Source organism: Pogoniulus pusillus, chromosome Z (assembly GCF_015220805.1).
Source record: "Pogoniulus pusillus isolate bPogPus1 chromosome Z, bPogPus1.pri, whole genome shotgun sequence".
Lineage (NCBI taxonomy): Eukaryota > Metazoa > Chordata > Aves > Piciformes > Lybiidae > Pogoniulus > Pogoniulus pusillus.
Window position 1 is genome coordinate 66,121,272 of NC_087309.1, and position 21,623 is coordinate 66,142,894.

Here is a 21,623-nt window from a genome sequence, read left to right on the forward strand (position 1 = left end):
GGAGGAAAGGGACCTGGGGGTACTGATAGATAGTAAGCTGAAGATGAGCCAGCAGTGTGCCCAGGTGGCCAAGAGAGCCAATGGCATCCTGGCCTGCATCAGGAACAGTGTGGCCAGTAGGACAAGGGAGGTTATTCTTGCCCTGTACTCAGCACTAGTCAGGCCACTCCTTGAGTACTGTGTCCAGTTCTGGGCCTCTCAATTCAAGAAAGATGTTGAGGTGCTGGAACATGTCCAGAGAAGGGCAACAAAGCTGGTGAGGGGCCTGGAGCACAAATCCTATGAGGAGAGGTTGAGGGAGCTGGGTCTGTTTAGCCTGGAGAAGAGGAGGCTCAGGGATGATCTTATTACTGTCTACAACTACCTGAAGGGGCATTGTAGCCAGGTGGGGGGTGGCCTCTTCTCCCAGGCAACCAGCAACAGAACAAGGGGACACAGTCTCAAGTTGTGCCAGGGTAGGTATAGGCTGGATATTAGGAAGAAGTTCTTCATAGAGAGAGTGATTTCCCATTGGAATGGGCTGCCCAGGGAGGTGGTGGAGGCACCGTCCCTGGGGGTCTTCAAGAAAAGCCTGGATGAGGCACTTAGTGCCATGGTCTAGTTGATTGGTTAGGGCTGGGTGCTAGGTTGGAGTGGATGATCTTGGAGGTCTCTTCCACCCTGGTTGATTCTATGATTCTATGAGAGATTGTGCACCCTGTGCAGCCCGTTCCAGTGTTCTGCTGTCTGTACTGTGAAAAAATTCTTCCTCATGTTCCATGGAACTGTCTGTGCCTCAACTTCCACCCATTGCCCCTTGTCCTGTTGTTGAGCATTGCTGAGAAGAGTGTGACTCCATCCTCTTGGAACTCACCCTTTATGTATTTATAAACATTAATGATGCCACTCCTTAGTATCCTCCTCTCCAAGCTAAACAGCCTCAGCTCCCTCAGTCTTTCCTTGTAAGGAGAATGTTCCACTCCCTTAGCCATTTTCATGGCTCTGCACTGGACTCGCTCAAGCAGTTCTATGTCCTTCTTGAACTGAGGGGCCCAAAAGTGGTCACAGTATTCCAGATGTGGCCTCACCAGGGCAGAATAGAGGGGGAGGAGAACCTCTCTTGACCTACTAACCATAGCTCTTCTAATACACCCCAGAATGGCATCGGCCTTCCTGGCCACAAGAGCACTAAGGCTCCCAGGTCCCCTTCACTGCTCTCCAGCAGGTCAGTCCCCAATCTATACTGATCTATGGGGTTGTTCTCTCCCAGATGCAAGTCTCTACACTTGCCCTTGTTGAATTTCATTCCATTTCTCCTTGCTCAGCCCTCCAGTCTAAGCCTCATTGAATGGCAGCACAGCCTTCTGGTGGGTCAGCCGCTCCACCCAGTTTGGTTTCATTGGCAAACATGCTAACAGTGCACTCTGTGCCCTCATCCAGGTCATTGATGAATATATTGAACAGAACTGGTCCCAGTACTGATCCCTGAGGGATTCCACTAGTTAGAGGCCTCCAACTAGACTCCATCCCATTGACCAGAACTGTCTGTCTTCTTCCAGTTCCCACCCACCTCACTACTTGATCACCCACACCACACTTCCTCATTTTAGCTGCAAGGATGCTGTGGCAGACAGTGTTAAATGCTTTACTGAAATCAAGATAGACTACGTGCACTGCTCTACCATCACCCATCCACCTGGTTATGTCCTCATAAAAGGCTATCATTTTGGTCAAATATGACTTCCCCTTGGTAAAACCATGTTGGCTGCCCCTAATGACCCTTTTGTCCTTGGTAGGCCTAAGGACAGCACCGAGACTAACTTATTCCATTAGCTTTTCAGGGTCAGAGGTGGGACTGCCCGGTCCATAGTTACCTGGGTTCTCCTTTTGTTTGGGGTGACATTTACCTTCCTCTAGGCCCCAGGCTCCTCTCCTGCCCACCATTACTTACCAAAGATGATGGAGAGTGATCTGGGAACAACCTTCCGCAAGTGCCTCAGCACCCATAGGTGTATCCCATCAGACTAATGAATTTATGGATGTCTGGATTATGTAACTGTTCCCTAATCCAGTCCTCACCAACCAAGGAAAACTCCTCTCCTGTCATGTCTTCTACTGGAGCCTCATGGGTCTGGGGATCCTGAGGACAGTCTCTAGCAGTAGAGTTGGAGACAAAGAAGCGTTTGATACCTCTACCTCCTTTGTATCCTCTGTCACCAACTGTCCTGGAAGGCTAATAAGATATCCTGGCTTGCCCAACCCTTCTGATGATGAGGGAAGGCTGTGGCCATTATGTCCCCTCCCAAAGTGATAAACAGGTACCCACAGGTGTTTAGGTACTTGTTAGTGTCTTGCCCAAATAAGGATGAGGAAGCCCTGGTTTCACATAATACAGCCAGTTTTGCAAATGCCATTTTGATTGGTGAATCTCCATGGCCAAAGGAGCCTTTGCACTCAGGCGAATAATATAAATTGAGCTAAGTTGTAAGCAGTTGTGCCAGGGACTACCTTGAAATTTCTACTCCACTGCAGTGAGTAGAACAGACTTTCCCTAGGGCTCCAGGCTGCCTATTTGTAAGTGGGCCAAAGCCATTTTGTGGCTATTTTTTTCCAATTTTCTGATTCTTCTAAGTGAATGAACTGCCCATAAGCAGGGCAATCCTTGTGAGGATTTTCCTGGCCAAATTAGAACCCAAATTTAACTAATTTGCATACAGTTGTGGACAGAGCTTTCCAGAAATAAAATTAAATACATATTTTATAATTCCTGCCTTGTTAATTGCCACAACTAAATCACAAGGGCAAGTACTTCATTCAGCAAAGGGCCTACTCTGCCTCTGGTGTTAGATTTTCCTGGAATGTATTTGAAAAAGCCCTTTCTGTTGTCCTTGACCTCTATTGCAAGGTTGAATTCCAAGGAGGCTGTAGCTTTCCTAGTTATCTCCTTACATCCTCTGACAACAGTCTCATACTCCTCCCATGTAGCCAGCCCCTCCTTCCATGATCTGTAGACTCTCTTCTTCCACTTGAGTTTGTCTAGCAGTTCCCTATTTAACTTTGCAGGTTCTCCTGTCTTCCCTTCTTGATTTCCTACCATTGGTATGGTCTGATCCTGAGCTTGGAATAAGGGTTCCCTAACTGTTAGCCAACTGTCTTGGGCCCCTTAAACTTTTAGAACCCTGTACCATGAGATCTCCCATAGCAATTGCTTGAAAAAGCCAAACTTAGCTCTGTTGAAGTCCAAAGTTGTGATCCTGCTTGGTAGTATTCCTACTGCGCAAAATCCTGAACTCCACCATCTCATGATTGCTACTGCCAAGGTTGCTCTCAACCTTCACCACTTAAACCAGTCCCTCCTTCTTAGTATCAGGTCCAGTAGCACTCCTTTCCTAGTTGGCTTATCCGCTATTTGCACAAAGAAGCTCATGGAATTAAGTCCTAGTATCTACAAATCTAAACTCCATTCTGCAAGATTAATCTCCTGAGCAAGATTTATTCTGAGATACAAAAGGATCCTTATCATAATTTTCTCTGGTATTTTGAAAGCTCAGGTCTATTCATCATCAGGAAATGTTTGAAGACATGAAGTTTTCCTTTGTGTTTCTTAGGTTGCTATGGGAACCACTCATTAATCATTAGAACAACAGCTGGAATTATTATCTGTACCTGTGAGCTCAAGTCTGCTCACAGCACTGCCCTTTTATCTGTCTTACAAGTTTCTTAAATCTTCTCTAAATACCTTTTTTTTCTCACCCTCACTGCCTCATAGACTGCATTTTTCCTCATCTTACTCTTTATAATAGATCTTGTGGAAGATTTGCATAGTATTTTCTACCATTTTCTGTCTTTATAGCTATATGTTTGTACATAGACACAGTATTACAGTATCACAGTATCATCAGGGTTGGAAGAGACCTCACAGATCATCAAGTCCTACCCTTTACCACACAGCTCAAGGCTAGACCATGGCACCAAGTGCCACGTCCAACCTTGCCTTGAACAGCCCCAGGGACGACAACTCCACCACCTCCTCGGGCAGCCCATTCCAGTGTCCAATGACTCTCTCAGTGAAGAACTTTCTCCTCACCTCGAGCCTAAATCTCCCCTGGCGCAGCCTGAGGCTGTGTCTTCTTGTTCTGGTGCTGGCCACCTGAGAGAAGAGAGCAACCTCCTCCTGGCCACAACCACCCCTCAGGTAGTTGTAGACAGCAGTAAGGTCACCCCTGAGCCTCCTCTTCTCCAGGATAAAGGCCAAAGGACATGGGTTCTGGATGAACAGTGAATGTTGCTCCGGCTTTGCCTTGCTAAAACAGAGTGACACTTGTTACTAAATGCTTTTATAGGCTTTTATTCTCAGGGGCACTGCTCCATGGGGTTTCTTGGTGTTTGTCTCTTCTATTCTGACCAGCGATCTGTGTTAGACTCTGAAAATAGTCCTTCTGCAGAGGCTGGAAAACTCACATTGTACTGCTATCTGCAGAAATCTGGATGAGTCAAGAGGTGTTACATCTGGTGTTCTGCTATAAAGGATCATAGAATTGCCTGGTTGGAAAAGATCTTAAGATCATTAAGTCCAGCCATAACCTAACGTCTCCTGGTACAAAACTGGTGGTCTACATCACTAAGCTCCTCATCTGAATGTATTTTGAATACCTCCAAGGATAGTGATTTCAGCACTTTCCTGGGTAGCCTGTTGCAGTGCCAGTGACCCTTTCAGTGAAGACGTTTTTCCTAATCTAAACCTCGTTTGGTGCAACTTAGGTCCATTTCCTATCATCCTATAACTTGTCATCTGGGAGAGGAGGCTGACACTCACCTCAGTACAACCTCCTCTCAGGTAGTCATAGAGAGCAATGAGGTCTCCCTTCAGCCTCCACTTTTCCCGTCTAAACAATCTCAGCTCTTTCAGCTGCTTCTCACAGTTCAAGACTCCTCACAAGCCTCATTGACCTTCTCTGGACATGTTCCATCAGTTTAAAGCCCTTCTTGTAGTGAGTCACCCAAAACTGAACACAGTATTTGTGGTGCAACCTCACCAGAGCCAAGTAGATGAACAATATCACTTCCCTGGTCCTGCTGGCCACACTATTCCTGGTACAGGCTAGGATGTTGTTTGCCTTCTTGACCACCTAAGCACACTGCTGGCTCATGTTCAGTTGAATGTTGACCAGTACACCCAGATCCCTCCCTGCCAAGCTACTTCCCCAATCCTGTACTGCTGCATGGGGTTGTTGTGATTCAAGTGCACGACTCAGCACTTGGACTTGTTGATCACCACAGATTTGGTCCAGCCTGTCCAGATCCTTCTGCATAGCCTTCCTCATCTGCAGCAGATTGAGACTCTCGCCCAGCTTAGTGTCATCTGAAAACCTGCTGAGGGTGCATTCAATCCCCTCATCAGGGTCTTCAATGAAGACTTTAAACAGAGCTGGCCCCAGCGCTGAGCCCTGGGGAATACCACTGGTGACCAGCCATCAGTGGGATCAAACTCTGTTCACCACTACGCTGAGGGTTCAGTCATCCAGCCAGTTCTTCACACAGCAAGAGTGTGCCTGTTCAGACCATGACAGCCAGTTTGTCCAAGAGAATGTTACAGGGAACCATGCTAAAGCCCTTGATAAAGTCCAGGTATGTGATGTCCACAACCTTTCCTTCATACACCTCATGGTTCATCTTGTCATAGAAAGAAGTCAGATTCATCAACCAGGACCTGCCTTTCATCAACTCATGCTGACTGGACCTGATCCCCTGTGCTACATGCTGGCCCTCAAGATGACCTATGCATGTTGCAGAACCTTCTCACAGCCTTTCTTATAAATGGGCAGCAGTGAAGTGGAACTTGCCCAGTCAGCCAGGACTGCTGAAAGATGATGGAAGGGGGCTTGGAGATCATCCTGTCATCTCCCTCCCTGCTCTTGGGTAGGTCCTGTTCAGCTCCATTGCCTTGTGTGTGTCTAAATGGCAGAACAGCTCCCTGCCATTTCCTCTTGAAACATATAAGCTTCACTCTGCTCCCCAACTCCATCTTCTAGCACACAGGGCTGAATATCCAGGGGAAAGCTGATCTTACTATTAAAGACTGAGGCAAAGAAGGTGTTAAGAACCTCAGCCTTATCCTCATCCTTTGTCATATCACTTGTGCATCTAGAAAAAGGTAGAGGTTCTCCTTGGATCTCCTTTTGTTGTTGGTATATTTATAGAAAGATTTTTCTTTGCTTTCTCTCACAGACTTAACAAAATTAAATTTTAGATCTTCTAATTTTCTTTCTGCATGACTTCCCTTCATCCATGTAGCTGTCCCACATTGCCTGCCTGTTGTTCCAAAGCCCATAGACTTTCCTCATTTCCTTGAAATACAGCCAATGTTCTCTGTTCAACCAGGCCAGTTTTCTTCCCCACTGGCTCATCTTCTGACACATGGAGATGGCTTGTACTTGAAACTCCAGGATTTCTTTCTTGGAGACTGTTCAACCTTCCTGGGCTCCTTGCCCTCCAGGAATGTATCCCAAGAGACTGTCAATGAGGCTTCTAAGCAGACCAAAGTCTGCCCTCCAGATGTCCAGGGCATCCTTCTGACCCCTTTCCTTCTCTAAGAATGGAAAACTCATGATCACTATGCCTCAGGTATCCTCTGATTGACACATCACCCACCAGTCCTTTCCTGTTCATCAATCATCAGGTCCAGTGGGGCACCTTCCTTACAGGGCTCACTCACAAGATGGAGAGGCCAAGAGAATATTTTTGCAAGTTGGTTGGAGTGCATAAAAGTCAAGCAGTAAGCAGGTGATCCTGAATTGGATCAGAAATGTGTGGGCTCTATGGCAGGACAGTGACAGGAGGGTCAGTATGAGAATGCTTGACTTTCACAGTCCCTTCTTAAACTATCCTTCTATTGATTCCTGTGAATTTATCAATGAACAATTTAAGATCCATGCACTGGAAATACTTAGCTCTTCAATGAAGCAGGCACTCTTATTTAGCACTATTGGTTAATGGTGAACAGTTTCTTTCTGTGAAGTGTAGATATGCAAGTCAATAGACACTGCATAGCAGAGAAGTTTGTCAGCTATCACCTTCATAAGTACCCATAGTTTGTGTCTGTCACTGTGCAGGTGCAAAGGGGCAAACACAAATTGTATTATGAGAAAGAGAGAAAGATAGAGCTGGATGTATTTGAGAAAGCACTTTGCTCCATGTGTTGTATCAAATAAAAGCCACGTTGATTGTATTGACTCTGAAATTCTCTTAGAATCGTTACTGTAAGTGGCTCAAATTCTGCACTTTTGCCTTATTTTTTTATTCCTGTCCTGGGTGTTGACTTAGAGCTGTCTGCTTTCTCAAATGGTAAGTTCGACTCTGAAGGAAGTGTCTGAAATTCATTTCAGCTTTAAGAGTTTGGGGAAAATATGAGCGGTGTCCTGAAGTGATCTAAAGCCTTAAGTGAGCATGTATTGAGAGGTGGGAAGTAGATGCTGCGAAGGCATAAATAAAGTACTCCTCCTTAAAGACTTTGCTCCAGCAGAACTTTCTTTCAAAACAAAGTGGGAAATGGGATTTAATTTTGTAGGCTACATGATGGTTTGTGTTGCTCACAGTCTTATGGTCAGAAGTAATGAAGACCTACAGTTTCAATAGACCTATCTTCATTGGAAAGAGCAATAGGTCATTGTTGCTCTAGAAATAGACCCAGAGTGTACAAAATTGGGTTGCTAAACCTAAGGTACTCAAGTCAAAATGACAATCTTGAAAGCATGGACCTGAAATTTATTCAGGGCACCTTGTTAGATACTTTGTCCAATTTTGTGTTTGCACTTGCTTACACAGCATTAGGAATATATTTGAAGCTGTAAGAATTTGGGATTAAACATATGTACTGAAATCATGCAAACGACTTGACTTGTCTTTGGCTCTCACTTTACATTTCAGTGCCTGTGCAAGAGTCTGTCTTTCGGATCTCACGGAATGCCATGTGCTTGAGCAATTGTGTGTGCTAGTATGGCAAGCAGTCAGAAGCATTCAAGAGCTTGTGGGCAGAAGAAGGTAGGGAGGGAAACCCTGCTGTGCATAGCCATGTTTTGGGACACTGTGTACACAAAGCCATAGATCTTTTTTGGAATTAGTGCTTGTGATGGTTTGGGTGTTACCCACGCCCCCACACTTTAGAAATCACCCAGACTAGCCTCAGACAGCTCTGGGAATATAAATGAAGCTATTTATTTACAGCTAGCACAATATACAAGCAGATAGTTACAGTATATGCAGTTATATACAGAAACATACAAGGTAAAAGATAATACAGAAACACAACTCCCCTCCCAGAAACCTGAGTCCCCAGGAGGGGCTCTCAACCACCCCTGCACCTTCCCCCTGCCCCTCTCAACCTTACCCCAGTCCTAAGGAAGAATAGAGGTTCAGCCAAGAGGTTATGAAGCAAAGGTGGGTTAGGCCAAATGGAAGGTGAGGTTAGGGAGATGCAGCTCAGTCAGAAGCCCAAGGCAGAGAGAGATAAAATGGCGAGTGTTAGCTAATGTTTTTGTTTCTCCTTCAGCAAGACTCTGAGGGGAGTAGACATCACCATTGTTTTCCTTTCACAGCCTATGATCTAGTTCTTCTCACCAAAACATTCTAGCTAGCTTCAAACTAGCACAGTGCTGTCTAAGGCAATTTCACTGTCACATATCCCAGGACCTGACAATGTCTGCAGACAGAATGTCATCTGTGAGCATTAAAGATTTTTTATGTTGTTAACATACAAGCAGCCTCCAAGTTAATTAAGTGAATCAGAAAGAAAACAATTGCTTGAATATAAAATAAACCACCCTCTGTATCCTTGATTAAGTCCCTGTGATAGTTCCTGTAGGCTTTCCTGGTAGTTACATTTGAGATCTATTGCTACCTTGCAACCCTAAAACAAAACTGGTTCCAAGCTTGGAAGGAAACAGACAGATTTTACTTCTTTCCCTGAGGATCCCAGAAAACACTGTGTGGTGGTTTAGGTGTTATCCGCCTCCCCACACTTTAGAAGGTACCCCAGCTAACTCAGACGGGCTCTGGGAATATAAATGAAGCTATTTATTTACAGCAGCACAATATACAAGCAGATATTTACAGTATATGCAGTTATATACAGAAATATACAAGGTAAAAACAATACAGAAGCACAACTCCCCTCCCAGAAACCTAAGTCCCCAGGAGGGGCTCTCAACCACCCCTGCACCTTCCCCTGCCCCTCTCAACCTTACCCCAGTCCTACGAAGAAGAAGAGGTTCAGCCAAGAGGTTAAGAAGCAAGGTTAGTGGCAGTGATGTTAGGGAGCTGTGGCTCAGTCTGAAGCCAAAAGCAGAGTGAGAAGATGGCGAGAGTGTTATCTAATGTTTGCCCTTCTTGTTCCCATAGCTCTCAGCGAGACTGTGAGGGAAGGAGACACAACCATTGTTTTCCTTTCACAGCCAATTATCTACTTTCTCCCACCAAAACATTCTAGCCTGCTTCAAACTAGCACACACTGCAAACACTATCAATCTTCCACCTCAGTATCCTCACCCCTAGTGTGCAATAATAACCTGCAGTGTTGCTTACTGGGTATGTTCTATGTTCTTCTCTGAAATGTCTGATGTGGGATGTAAAGCATCAAACTGATTGTCCTGGGTTGAGCCTTATGTCTTTAGGGACCATAGAGGACCTCCAAGTGGCCCAGAGCAGCCAGGAGTAGATAGGAAATGGTAATCCTGAGGTATTTTATTCCCATAATTATTTTGTCTTCCTCTTTTTAGGTAGACATTAAAGCCAGTTCTCTCTCTTCCTTCCCTCTCCTCCCAGAGAGATTCGCTCTCCCCCCTGGTAAGAGTGGGGCAGTACCAGAGGCCTGTTTGGCCTGACTAAAGGGGTTGGGGGCAGCTTGGGCCTCCCCAGCCACAACTGGCATAACGATGGGAGGGGGAAGAAAGAGCACTGGGGTTTGTGATGAACCCCAGGTGGGAGAAGAAAAGGAGTACTGGGGTGCTGGGTTTTGTCTGTTTGGAGAATGTTAGGGCTTGATGGGATTCTCTGTGTATCTCATATGAAACTACACTGTTTCACACTGCAGTTTGTAGTTATTAGTGGCATTAAATATTTGAGTCCTATGCACTCCTCTGTGTGTGTGTGTGTGTGTGTGTGTGTGTGCTGTGTGTGTTTCTTTACACAGGATTACACAAGATCACAGGGTGTTAGGGGCTGGAAGGGATCCAAGGCAATCATCAAGTCCTATCCCCCTGCCAGAGCAGGACCAGTACTATCTAACACAGATCACAGAGGAACACATCCAGACAGGCCTTGAAAGGCTCCAGAGAAGGAGATTCCACAACCTCTCTGGGGAGCCTGTTCCAGTGCTCTGTGACCCTTACAGTAAAGAAGTTCCCCCTTGTGTTGAGGCGGAACCTCCTGTGCTGCAACTTACACCCATTGTTCCTTGTCCTATCACAGGGAGCAAGTGAGCAGAGCCTGTCCCCCACTCCTGGCCAGCCTTCAGATGCATATAAACATTTATCAAATCCCCTCTAAGTCTTCTTTTCTCCAGACTAAAAAGCCCCAGGTCCCTCAGCTTCTCCTAATAAGACATGCCCTCCAGTCCCCTAATCATCCTTGTAGCCCTTTAATTATGTGGAAAGTAATTTTGAAGCTGTGTCTTCCTCTACTGCCCCTTTAGCCAAAGACACTGATATAAAAGTATGATTTTTCGTGTCTTAATCTGGCTGTAGGGTCACTACTGATCAGGAAACAACATTTCCCACACAGTGCACTGCTATTATTTGCTCTGTTCTGTTGACACCTGACATCATGCCAAAAGAGAGTGAATCATACTCATTTTATTGCCTTGACAAAGCACGACAACACTGCCTAAAACTTCAGCTGGCAAAAAAAAGTAGTTTAATCTATTCCTTGGTCCAATGTGGGGAAAAAAAAAAAAAAAAGCCAAAAATTATTTATCCTTCAGGACAGTAGGAAACCAGACAGTTCAGTTATACATCCCTCCTTAAAATTATATCTGTGTCTACAACAACAACAACAAAAACCCAAATAAGCAAACAAAAAACCCTTTGTAATTTCTAGAGGTAAGAGAGTCCCTTGTATTCTGTTGCTCACAATATGCAGCATAATGTCACTGTGGTCCAATACTCCTTTTTAAAGTCATATACATAGCTTCTACAACTGTGTCTGCATGCAGTATGAATCGACTAAGTTAGTTATTTTTATTTCTTACTCCCTATATCACAGTATCACAGTATCATCAGGGTTGGAAGAGACCTCACAGATCATCAAGTCCAACCCTTTACCACAGAGCTCAAGGCTAGACCATGGCACCAAGTGCCACGTCCAACCTTGCCTTGAACAGCTCCAGGGATGACGACTCCACCACCTCCCCGGGCAGCCCATTCCAGTGTCCAATGACTCTCTCAGTGAAGAACTTTCTCCTCACCTCGAGCCTAAATCTCCCCTGGCACAGCCTGAGGCTGTGTCCTCTTGTTCTGGTGCTGGCCACCTGAGAGAAGAGAGCAACCTCCCCCTGGCCACAACCACCCCTCAGGTAGTTGTAGACAGCAATAAGGTCACCCCTGAGCCTCCTCTTCTCCAGGCTAACCAATCCCAGCTCCCTCAGCCTCTCCTCATAGGGCTGTGCTCAAGGCCTCTCACCAGCCTCGTCACCCTTCTCTGGACACGCTCAAGCATCTCGATGTCCATTCTAAACTATGAAAGGATCTCGAAGCACTCCAGAAAGAACAGGTGTCTGATGATTTGTTTTTTGAGAGGATGGTCCTGAGTCTTTTCAAGGTGTGTGTCTATACGTGAAATGTGTTTGCATTTTGTATGAATAACAGCTTCACAGGATGCAAACCCATATGATTTTGACTGCTGTTGCTGTGATTGCTGCATCCTGCTTCCTCTGATTTTCGTGATGATTTTTCATGTACAGCTTTCTGCTGTACTAGTAGAAAAGTTCATAACATTGGAATGTTTTTCCTACTCCTGCTACAGCTCTTACTCAGATTAAATTCCTTAGTCAGATTAAATTCCTTAGTGGTGTTGAAACAGAGATAAGCAAAGAGAGATGGCAAAAGCATACAGCATTTTGCTTAGTTTTAAAAAGAGAGTCTGTAGAGAGATCATAAATAGGTGAAATTAAATGTATCACATTTAATATTTTCTCACCTTGAAATGTGGGGTTTTTTTTTGCATTATTTTTGCAGCAATGTAATTTTTTACAGCTTTCAAAATAATTAATTCATTCTAAAAGACAAGTAGTTTGTCTGGGGTTTGTTTGTTTCTTTGTTTTGCAGATGTCTCTAAATATACGTATTTTCTGATAAGATGTGATAAAACTATTACTGTGCTCACCTTATCTGTGAATCAGGCTATAAATAGGCCAGAAAACTCACTGAATATTAAGAGTAAGCCCAGAAACAAATAGCATCTTTACATGATTGATTTTAAGTTAGAAGTTTACAGGTCATGATGTATTTCAGCGTTACATGGTAATTTGCAAAAGCTGCTTGGGATCTTGTTTTAAATCCACTGCTATGTTCCAAATAGAGCTACTATTAAATCAGTATCTGACTCTCAATAATACATGCATTGTAATTGCCAAAAAGTTTCCCTAATAAAGTATGCCCGTATCAAACTGTGGCATCTTAATACTTCTGGCTTTACTTAGCAATGAAAGTTCATTCAGTTTTTGTTTTACTTTCATCCATTCTGTTGATCTTTAAAGCCATTGAAAAGCCTATTTTAAATTAGAACTCTGAATGTAAGAACTTGAGAGTAAATATCTAGTGAATATTATAGATGATTAATGCTTAGGAGGAGAGTGATCTGAGGATGAAGGTGAATGAGTACAGCCCTTTTTTGTGTATGCCAGAGGCCCATGAACAGTCTTGCAGTCTCCTTATGTAGGCTTATTTAGCTCTTATACAAAGGAAATCTGTCTCTGAGTTGCTTGCAAATACTATTTCAAAAGAAGCTGCTATTCATGGTGCATTTCACCCTAACTCAAAAAAAAAAAAAAAAAGGATTGGCACTAAGAATTTGAAGAAGAGATGTAAGAAATTTTAAGTTTTGGGAAGAACATAGTAGTGTAGGAAAGTAGCATCCAGTAACAACAACAACAACAAAGACTACTGTAAGAGTTTTTACCCTTCAACTAACTTTCTTCCTTTCTCTCCTTACAAACAGACAAACAGTTAACATGAATCTCAATACCATCCCAGACAAAAACATGAACAATTGATCTTCAACTTCTTCATTCAGCCATATGGAAAAGCTACAGGTCTAGTGAGAGAGGAAAACATGAGGCTTGCCTGCATTCATGCAGAACAGCTGGACACCAGAGTCACAGGAAGTTTTATGATATGACATATAAGACTGAATGGCTGGTAGAAAGAAGGAAGTATAACATGGTGAAAATCCTCACATAAATGTGGTATGCATGAGCATTTGTGGTAGTCCTGTTTCCCAGGGGAAAAAAAAACTTTGTTAATACAAAAGCAGAAAGAATATTGAAATTGTTGTGACTAGAAGTGGAAAATAATTTCTGGTCGGTTGGTTTGTTTGTTTATGGATTGCTTTCACAGTTTTTATTTTGTTTTGTTTTTCCCTGTTATTCACTTTGCCCTGTACAGTAACATTCAGTTTCCTGGTACTGACAGTAGCGTCTGTTACGTCAGGCCCTAAATCACATTAGGAAGCAAGATGGAGGGCCCAACATGAGCTCCTCTATCTGTAGATGTCTGTCAGAATTCAGGAAAGAAGTGGATAGTTCTTGCAATATCTACATTTCACACTTTTGGAAATGTTATTTGGAAATACAGTAAGACAGATTTGTCCCTTTTTTTTTTTTTTAACAAGTGGCAATTTCAGGTAACAATTGACATCTCAGTGTCTTGTTCTGGATTTCCACCAGAAGAATCATAGAATTATTCAGGTTGGAAGAGACCTCCAAGATCATCCAGGCCAACCTATCACCCAGCCCTATTCAGTCAACTAGACCATGGCACTAAGTGCCTCATCCAGTCTTTTCTTGAACACCTCCAGGGACGGTGCCTCCACCACCTCCCTGGGCAGCCCATTCCAATGGCAAATCACTCTCGCTGTCAAGAACTTCCTCCTAACATCCAGCCTAGACCTCCTCTGTCACAACTTGAGACTGTGTCCCCTTGTTCTATTTGTGGTTGTCTGGGAGAAGAGTAAAGCTTAGGTCTATTTTTAATTCTTTACAAACCTTGAAGGAAATTTTAGCAAAGTCTTACTTTCTGCCATATAGATTGCCTTACGTGTCTTGGCTTGTCAGTACTCATTTGAACACTACTTTACCTAAACTCTGTGTTATCTTAAGGAGAAATCAATCTAAAAGGCCGTAAGTGCAGACTACCTTTCTAATGGGACACTGTCTTGCCTCTCAGTCTCGAGTTACTGATTACTTGTGCCACTACTGTTCATATAGCTACAGGAAGTAGTTTTCCTAATCTAAATGCAGTGGAAACAATTAATTGTGATGTCTTTGAAAATTTTTAGTTCTTTGTAATCTACTGAATTCAATCATCTTTAGTAAGTTAAATAGCATTTATCTGGAGGCAACAAATTCTCAGCTGATATCACATTATGTTGAGAAGGATTTTTTTTGTCATCGGATAGAAAAACTAATCAATGTTGCAGTACTTTGTAAGGGTAGTAACATTGCAATTGCAGTGATTTTCTGTCAAAAGAAATTGAAGACCTGTCCTTATATCTGTTTCTTTAAATTAAAAGCACAGGCTAATGATTGATTTTCAGGGCTAGAAAATGTGAACATCAGTGATGAAGTTCTGTGTTTGATAATGGCTTCAAAATGTTAGTAAAGTGTGACATTCAAACAGGAAAAATTAAAAAGGGGGGGGAAATGCTGCAAAGATTAACAGCTAAGTTAGTACAAAAAATATTCTTCTATTATGCAGGAGACAGAATTCAGATATGGTGTTCAAAACTAAGTACACTGGGAAAAATATAATTTACTTGGTAGACATGCACATAGGCTCATGACAAGAGGGGGAAAGAGGAATAATTTTTTTCCTACCTTGAGAATAAGGATAAAGGTTCACAAAATGGAATATTTACCCAATTTACAGCTTTGGCATCCATCTAAACACGGTATGCAATCTTCAGAGTCAGGATCTTCCACTTCACCTGTGTTTTGAAAATCAGCATTTTTGGGGGTTAATTCTAAATAATGGAAGCCAAAAGTTCGGAAACACTTATCAAAGTAAATGGAAATAAACTTTATCCAAATCCAAAAAGGAAAGATTCATAGCATTTTCTTTTTTCATTTGTCCTTTTCTGACCCTGTTCAATTTGAGCAAAATACTTCTATTTTACATTAACATAGAATTAGAAGATAATCAGAATTGGAGTTTAAGCTGTGATCACAGCTTACAATCAGATGTGGTGGTGTATTTCAATACATGAAACAAGACCCTTAACAAAATTTCTGCTATAAATTAAACAGAATATTTGTTACCAAAAGATACTTACCTTCTTTACAGTTATGCTTCTGACATATGTTTTGGATAAGCTGGTAACCTCTGAAACATCTTTTGCAGTGGCTAGAGTTCACACACATCTCACAGTGTCCAGGGCAAGACACACAGGTGTTGTCTGAATGGTAATGACCTGGAGGACAGCTCTCTCTGCACTCTCCATGGTAGAGAAAACGTTCAATCCCTCTTCTATCTGTGTGGCAAATAAATGGGAAAAAGTATATCAGATCGACCTGTAGTCCTTATCCTCATCACAAGTAGGCTATGGAATAATTTAGATTTGAATTTTAATTGTGAATGTACACCTTATTTCATATCAGAGCAACAGGATTCTCTAGTGCATGAGAATCTGGGAGGGGGGTGGTGGGTGGTGTCCCCTGATTCAAATCTTTCTGAACAAAACCCATGAAACCATCTACCACATCTACTCTATGTGCCATGTCATGTAACACAGAGTTTTTCATAGCCACTCATCCTATCTCTACAGGTCATTGTAAACCATCTTTCTCCATCCTTCTTATAGGCCCACTTCAGGTACTGAAAGGTTGTTATTAGGTCTCTCCAGAGCTCGCTCTTCTGCGGGCTGAACACTTATAATGCTAAGTATATTTAATTGCTTTAACTATAAAGCAATAATTTGCCTACTATAATTTATTTTTTATACTGCAGGGAAAGCAGATATAATAGGAAATAATTGCTGCAACACAGCAGAAGTCAACAGACTTTGCATCTTTTCACCTACTAATCTTTAGAATGATCTTTTCCAGCTCCTCAGAGTGGTACTCCCATCTACATATTTGATTCCTGATACACAATAATACTGAAATTCTTTAGCCTGGAGAAGAGGAGGTGCAGGGGTGATCTTATTACTGTCTACAACTACCTGAAGGGACATTGTAGCCAGGTGGAGGGTGACAATAGAACAAGGGGACACAGTCTCAAGTTGTGCCGGGGTAGGTATAGGCTGGATGTTAGGAAGAAGTTCTTCACAGAGAGAGTGATTTCCCATTGGAATGGGCTGCTCAGGGAGGTGGTGGAGGCACCGTCCCTGGAGGTGTTCAAGAAAAGCCTGGATGAGGCACTTAGTGCCATGGTCTGGTTGACTGGATAGGGCTGAGTGCTAGGTTGGCCTGGATGATCTTGGATGTCTCTTCCAACCTGGATGATTCTATGATTCTATGATTCATACTGCTGTCCACCATAGGGAGAGGATTGGGGAATAAGCTTCTCCCTCATATTGTACCCAAAGTACCTTTTGAAATCTTCATCTCTTCAGTCACATTTACCGAAGTGAGAAAGTCAGTCTCATTATTGGTACAACAAAGTAATGCCAGGCATACTATTGTTTTCTTTTAACTTAGACACTTAATACTATACAAACTGAATGCTAGAAACTTAAACGGAAGTAGCAGCTGAAAGAAAAAAGACTACGATTCCATTGTGAGTCCTCAGAAAAAGTTCACCGTAACTTTGTCTTTATTAAGGCCACTAACACATACCTGTAACAGTCTCCAGTCCCTTGCCCATCAAGTATTACAGTCAAAAGGGAATAATGTTTAAAACCTATCTTCAAAAGGAGAAGAGTTGCTTTTTGGACAAAACATGAATTTAGTGATACTACTTTCTCAACCTAAGCTCTGTGAAAACATGTCAAAGACAAGTTTCTATGTGTGTTCATGGTAAGTTTTTCTTCACAGGGCCTGTTTGTCAGCTGTATGGACACAGCAGCCTGTGATGGAATGCACCATGTTTTTATCCTAGCCTTTCCCAGACATGTTTGGAAAGCATCCTGGCTCTGAGGTTGCTCCATTTCAGCACAGCACATACTGTGTAGAGGCTGGGGAAGGTATGTATAGAGATTTCTTTTCCAGAGGAAGGATTTTTGTTTTTAGTTCTATGCTGCTTACTCTATTTCTGTCAACACAGCTCCTAGTCAAAATTCAGCAAGTATAATGCACAGAGATGCAAGGCTAGTAAAGAATCCTGCTTTCTTAAGCATTTAAAAATAACCCAAACAAATCAAACAACCTGATAACTTGAATTCCATCTCTCTTCAGAATTAAAGATTATGACATAGATCAGTAGCAAAAGCACTGCTTATTTTATTGACCCTAGCAACTGATCCTGAGAGCAGAGCTGAAAGGAAATTTGGAGGCAAAGAAAAGGGGAAAAAGCTGCAAGTGGAAATCTTTCTTACCTGTCCCACAAGTGGTGCACTTGTTAGGCTCACTTCCTCTGCAGTCCAGGCAGGTGTGATGGCACAAATGACACTGTCCATTGAATTCAAACTTTCCTTTGGGGCATTGCATAACACAGCGACCATCATCAAAGACTCTTTTGAGGCAGAAAGGCATGATTACTTACTTAGCAGCTACTTGTTCTTTAAACTTAAAGGAAACTACAAAGAAACCCAATATATTCTTCCTTCAGTCTATTTACAGAAGTCTTTGCTCTTTAGTCCTTAACTTTCATGATCATACTAATAGTATTTACTAAAGGGGAAAACAGTTACGTCTGGAACTTAAGAAGTTAGATATTAGTTTCTCTTGAGACTTTTCTGAGATGCATCATGTTCTGGTTCTGTACCTAGATGTCCTTCTACCATAATCCCTGCAGTGATCACTTACGTCTCTTAAAACAAAGGCAAGTCTTTATCTTTGCTTGTGAGGTTATCACCTGTTGACATTTACTATTAGTTTAAAAGCTTCCTGTGAACACTAGCATGGTGTCAGTAAAATGACATTGTACACAATGTAAAAAAATCAATCTGAATCTCAGCCTTTAAGAGCTGTATTTTTAGAATTGCATGTCTTTGAACACGTAGGAATTTTGCTGCTGAATATTCTCTTTTTGCTAGGCAATGAAATACTTGCTACAGAATCCTTTCATATGATAAAATTTTCTGGTCCTTTTTCAGTGATATTTGATATCTAATCTGTTCGGGAATCTGTTTGTGCACATAACAAAGAAAACTTAGAAACTAATTAAAAAGTCTTGTGAGGCTGAAAGGAAGCTACTGGAGTGAATCAGGAGGAGAAGCCTGTATGGGCAAATGAAAATGTTCAGCAAAGATGCATCTCTGCTCTGCACTCTGACAGTAAGGTAGTCCTGTGCAGACTGTGTATTTAGGACCATTATGTCCATTTTTGTGGACAATGCAAGTCCCCTCTGGCTGGCTTCTCTGCATTTGGAACAATGTGGCAGAAGTACTGGAAGTAGGTGGACTATACTCGTATGACAGTGCTAAGCCCAATCCTGTTTAATGTCTTTACTCATGATCTGGATGGGAGGATTGAATCCACCATTAGTATGTTTGCAGATGACACTAAGTTGGGAGCAAGTGTTGATCTGTTAAAGGGTTCTGCAGAAGGACCTTGACAGGCTGGATAGATGGGCACATGAGATTTAACAAGGCTAAGTGCCAGATTCTACACTGCTGCTCTCCAGCCAGTCACTGCCCAGACTGTATTTGTGCTTGGCATTGCCTTGACCCAGATGCAGGACCTTGCACTTGGTCTTGTTGAACCTCATGAGGTTGGCTTGTGCCCATCTTTCCAGCCTATACAAGTCCCTCTGGATGGCATCCCTTCCTGCCAGCATGTCTGCTGCACCACACAGCTTGGTGTCATCAGCAAACTTGCTGAGGGTGCACTCCATGCCACTGTCTAAGTCACCTTGAGTACTGTGTCCAGTTCTGGGCCCCTTAATTTAAGAAAGATGTTGAGGTGCTTCAACATATCCATAGAAGGGCAACAAGGCTGGTGAGGGGGCTGAAGCACACGCCCTATGAGGAGAGGCTGAGGGAACTGGACTTGTTCAGCCTGGAGAAGAGGAGGTACAGACCTTGTTGCTCTCTACAACTACCTGAAAGGAGGTTGTAGCCAGATGGGGGTTGGTCTTGGCTCCCAGGCAAACAGTGACAAAACAAAAGGACATAGCCTAAAGCTGCACCAAGGCAGGTTTAGGCTGGATATTAGGAAGAAGTTCTTGCCAGAAAGAGTGATTGGCCATTGACATCGTCTGCCCTGGGAGGTGGTGGAGTCACCATCCCTGGAGGTGTTTAAAAGGAGGCTGGATGAAGCACTTAGTGCCATGGTTTAGTTAATTAGAAGGTTTTAGAAGATGGGTTGGACTCGATGTCAAAGGTCTTTTCCAGCCCGACTGATTCTGTGATTTTGTGACATGAAAATATTACTGTCTTTTACTACATGTGCTGGTTGTAATGACAGCCATCCTTACAAACAGCTTACACAGTGGCAGTATACATTTTTATTGTGTTTTTTTCTTTCAGCCCTAATGGAAGACACCTGCAAGTCAGATCTTGCCACTAACCTCTGCAGCTCAAACAGTAAACAAATGGACAAGGACAATTTCATAAACTGTGTAACTATGTTTTGAAATGTAAAAAACAAATACCTGAGAGTGATTTTATTGTGAAATAAAGTGACATCTACTGCTGAATTGTCATAAAGAACAGATTGTTCAGTGTTTTAGTTTTCATTTTATTTTGCCCTCCTGAAGTCTCTTCATCCTTTTCAAAGAGGAAAGATGTTCCCCTGTAGGAAAGTAGCACTAATTCTGTTATTATCTAATGGCCACTCATTACTTCAATAGACACCACCTGAAATTCTCAAGAGCAACAAAATGTAGAATTCTGTTTCAATTAAACTGATCTCTTTCAAGTATATAACAAAAAATATCCTTTGGAAGGATTTACTCTTAGCCTCTGGGTGAGATTTTTTCCCTTGATTATTTCTTTTATTTACTGAGTCCTAATACAACTTTTTACCAACAGCTTTCCTACTGTGCAGAAGGAGTGTAGAAATCTTTTGGAAACCATAGATGACAAAATTCAAACTGGATTTATTAGGGGGAACATGGGAGCACCCTTCCAACGGGTCACAGAGATCTCACTACTGGAAACGTGTAGGTGGTTTTGCCTAGTGGTTTTGTTCCAAACAAATATTTATGTGTAAAGATCACAAAATAGGTGAAGGAAACACAGACAATCCCATTTCAATGCTGTTTTGAATTGGAGAAATCCAGTCTGCAGTCCAAACTCCTGCCCAGGCTTCGTGCAGTAATGCTATTTTTGATGTAATATGTTTTGATTTAAAACTAATTCCTCAGTTATGAATTTGTTTGGATTCATTTGATGCTGATATGTCTTTTATTGGTGTAGTCATATCATAGATATTTACAAGTTAAATTGCAAGATTGCTTAGGGTTGGTTTGTTCATTTGTTTTTTTTTTTTTTTTTCCTCTGCCTTACATGATTCAATTCTGATTTCATAGCAGTGTAAATATCATCTGGCTAGAATGCAAGTCAGTTCAACAGAAGCTAAGCTATCATTGTGAGAATAAAGCTATTGGTAGAATGTGTGTTAGAAACCAGTAGACTCCTGAATTAGGTATGACATGACCTAAACATAAACCTCTAACCTGCAATGTCCTGTCAAAAAACTTCCCTCTAGTTTGTTCATTCATCATGATGTTAGAAGACCAACCTGGCATGGAAATGCCTCTGTTAACAGAGTTTAGGTGCTGTGAATAGTGTCTGAATTGCTAGCTGATTGAAAGCCTCAGTGTTCATATTCACATCTTGTGCCAAACTCCATGGCTGTCTACAGCTCCATATGTCCTAGGCTTCTGCTGTTAAACTTGTCACCGCTGTGATTCTAGCAATTATAACATTGAAAAGGTGGAAATAAAGGAGACATTATTTCACATACCATAAGAAAATTTTCTGTGTCTGTGGAAGTCATCTGGCTAAAGATTTACTACCTATGTAGCTAACTGTCTTGTGCACAGAAGACTTGTTTTCTCTCTTGCCTTAGTCATTGCTATCTTCCTCAGTTGATTCCACAAGTCAGTGCATATAGCCACTTCTCCAGTTATGTTGCAAAGTCTTTGTGATGTGCTATGCTAGGAGACAAATACCTTGTTATTGGGCAGCTGATGCAGTCATCTGTCTCAGGTCCAATACAGTTCTGGCAGGATGTTTCACACAACCGACATTCTTGGGAATCATCAAGATATTTTCCTGGTAGAAAACAATTTATGTAAGATCAACATCTCATATTAAAGACAAAACCCAAA

At 42.3% G+C, this 21,623-nt stretch overlaps 1 protein-coding gene across 1 annotated transcript in view; it reads right to left on the reverse strand.

Moving 5' to 3' along the window:
- Positions 1–21,623, reverse strand: part of PCSK5 (proprotein convertase subtilisin/kexin type 5) — a 325,127-nt gene that overhangs the window by 46,859 nt on the left and 256,645 nt on the right. The window contains exons 21-24 of the mRNA XM_064176708.1: positions 21,465–21,567; positions 17,722–17,858; positions 15,520–15,717; positions 15,106–15,174 (exon numbers count right to left, since the gene is read on the reverse strand). Coding sequence (XP_064032778.1) covers positions 15,106–15,174; positions 15,520–15,717; positions 17,722–17,858; positions 21,465–21,567 — 507 coding nt within the window. The remainder of the gene's footprint in view (positions 1–15,105; positions 15,175–15,519; positions 15,718–17,721; positions 17,859–21,464; positions 21,568–21,623) is intronic.